This window comes from Silurus aristotelis (genome assembly GCF_946808225.1).
Source record: "Silurus aristotelis genome assembly, chromosome: 5".
Classification (NCBI taxonomy): domain Eukaryota; kingdom Metazoa; phylum Chordata; class Actinopteri; order Siluriformes; family Siluridae; genus Silurus; species Silurus aristotelis.
In genome coordinates this window covers 417,242-419,741 of record NC_139578.1, presented here as the reverse complement: position 1 = coordinate 419,741, position 2,500 = coordinate 417,242, and the positions used below count along the sequence as shown (strand labels likewise).

The following is a 2,500-nucleotide window of genomic DNA, read 5'->3' as shown; positions in this document are numbered from 1 at the left end:
CATCATCTTCATATTATTATCTCCATCATCATCTTTAACATAATCATTTTCTTCATCATCATCATCATCATCATATTATTATTCGTCATCATCTTCATAATTTACAACTAGATCTCTGGTTTAGTAATTTCCTGTGCTAATCAGGTAGCTAGCAGAGGTGTGTGTGTGTGTGTGTGTGTGTGTGTGTGTGTGTGTGTGTGTGTGTAAAAAGAGTGAACACACACTCACTTGGAGAGTTTCTCCGGCTTTATCAGAATGTTAAAGTACGATTTCTTCAGCTGCTCTGTGAACATTAGGAAGACGTCCTGTGGTGCTGAGAAATCCGCCAGATGTTCCACAATCAGGTCAAAGAGCAGCTGTACAGTGAACATAAGCAAGGTCACATTCAAGGTCATTTACCAATGCTTACAATGAGAAGAAGGAGTGAAATCTGCGTAGAAAGAAATGAGAAATGGTGGATAAGTGGGAGGAGGATGATGATGAAGATAAAAAAGTGTGTTTGTGTGTGTAATTATGTATGTTTGTGTAAGTGCATGTGTGTATGTGTGTGTTAGTGTGTGTAAGTGCATGTGTGTGTGAATGTGTGTAAGTTTGTAAATGTCTATGTAAGTGTGTGTGTGTGTGTGTGTGTTAGTGTGTGTGTGTGTGTGTGTGTGTGTGTGTAAGTGTATGTGTGTGTTTGTGTGTCTGTGTGAAAGTGAATGTATATGTGTGTGTGTGTGTGTGTGAAAGTGAATGTATATGTGTTTGTGTGTGTGTGTAAGTGTGTGTGTGTGAGTGCATGTGTGTTTGAATGTAAGTTTGTAAATGTCTGTGTAAGTGTATGTGTGTGTGTGTGTTAGTGTTTGTGTGTGTGTGCGTGTGTAAGTGTGTGTGTGTGTGAGTGCATGTGTGTGTGAATGTGTGTAAGTTTGTAAATGTCTGTGTAAGTGTATGTGTGTGTGTTTGTGTGTGTGTAAGTGTATGTGTGTGTGTTAGTGTGTGTGTGTGTGTGTGTAAGTGTATGTGTGTGTGTCTGTGTGAAAGTGAATGTATATGTGTGTGTGTGTGTGTGTGTGTGTAAGTTTGTGTGTGTGTGTGAAAGTGAATGTATATGTGTTTGTGTGTGTGTGTAAGTGTGTGTGTGAGTGCATGTGTGTTTGAATGTAAGTTTGTAAATGTCTGTGTAAGTGTATGTGTGTGTGTGTGTTAGTGTTTGTGTGTGTGAAAGTGAATGTATGTGTGTGTGTGTGTGTGTGTGTGTAAGTGTGTGTGTGTTTGTGTGTGTGTGTGAGTGCATGTGTGTGTGAATGTGTGTAAGTTTGCAAATGTCTGTGTAAGTGTGTGTGTGTGTGTGTGTGTGTGTGTGTGTGTGTGTGTGTGTGTGAGTGCATGTGTGTGTGAATGTGTGTAAGTTTGTGAATGTCTGTGTAAGTGTATGTGTGTGTTAGTGTGTGTGTGTGTGTGTGTGTGTGTGTGTGTGTGTGTGTGTGTGTGTTTGAGTGAATGTGTGTTAAGTCAAGTTTATTTCTTTAGCACTTTTCACAACAGACATTGTCTCAAAGCAGCTTTACACAAATCAACAGTGAAGGTGAAGGTGTGTGTTTATCCCTGATGAGCAGCATGGAGACAGTGGCAAGGAAAAACTCCCTTAGATGTTATGAGGAAGAAACCTTGAGAGGAACCAGACTCAAAAGGGGAACCCATCCTCATTTGGGTGACATCAAGAGTTTGATCATAAATCTTTCAACAATACAGAACACTGGAGAGTGAGAACTAACATGAGCACTGGAGTATAAGATTATAAGTGATGTTCTTTCTGCAGTCTTATACAGTCTCTATGGTCAGTAGCTCCTAGTTTTATAAGCTCAGCATTTGTGATCATCACAGATCCAGCATCAGCTTCTCCATGCCAGAGCCTTTAAACACTCCAGGAGGTCCAATGTCAAACTCCACACATGTAGCGGGATCCAAATGGCACTGGTACGTCTCTAGATGGTTCGGGATGTTTGCGAGTTCGGCATCTACTTCTTCAAAGGTCCGTAATCTTTATGAGGTGGGACGTGACTGGAGCTGGAGGAACCTCAGGAAGCCTCGGGATGGGAAGAGAAAGAGAAGTGTGTGTGTCTGTGTGTGTGTATATGTGTGTCTGTAAGTGTGTGTGTGTGTGTGTAAGTGAATGTGTGTGTGTGTGTGTGTAAGTGAATGTGTGTGTAAGTGAATGTGTGTGTGTGTGTGTGTGTGTGTATGTGTGTCTGTGTGTGTAAGTGAATATGTGTGTGTGTGTGTGTGTGTGTATGTGTATATATGTGTGTCTGTGTGTGTGTATGTGAATGTGTGTGTGTGTGTAAGTGAATGTGTGTGTGTGTGTGTGTATGTGTATGTGTGTCTGTGTGTGTAAGTGAATATGTGTGTGTGTGTGTGTGTGTGTGTGTGTGTGTATGTGTATATATGTGTGTCTGTATGTGTGTCTGTGTGTGTGTGTGTATGTGAATGTGTGTGTGTGTAAGTGAATGTGTGT

At 41.1% G+C, this 2,500-nt stretch overlaps 1 protein-coding gene across 2 annotated transcripts in view; it reads right to left on the bottom strand.

Annotated features, from left to right (window-relative positions):
- nrd1a (nardilysin a (N-arginine dibasic convertase)) overlaps nucleotides 1-2,500 on the bottom strand; it is a 17,532-nt gene that overhangs the window by 4,921 nt on the left and 10,111 nt on the right. For both annotated transcript variants that reach the window (XM_083540693.1, XM_083540692.1), the window contains one exon: nucleotides 229-356. In XM_083540693.1, coding sequence (XP_083396819.1) covers nucleotides 229-356 — 128 coding nt within the window. The remainder of the gene's footprint in view (nucleotides 1-228; nucleotides 357-2,500) is intronic.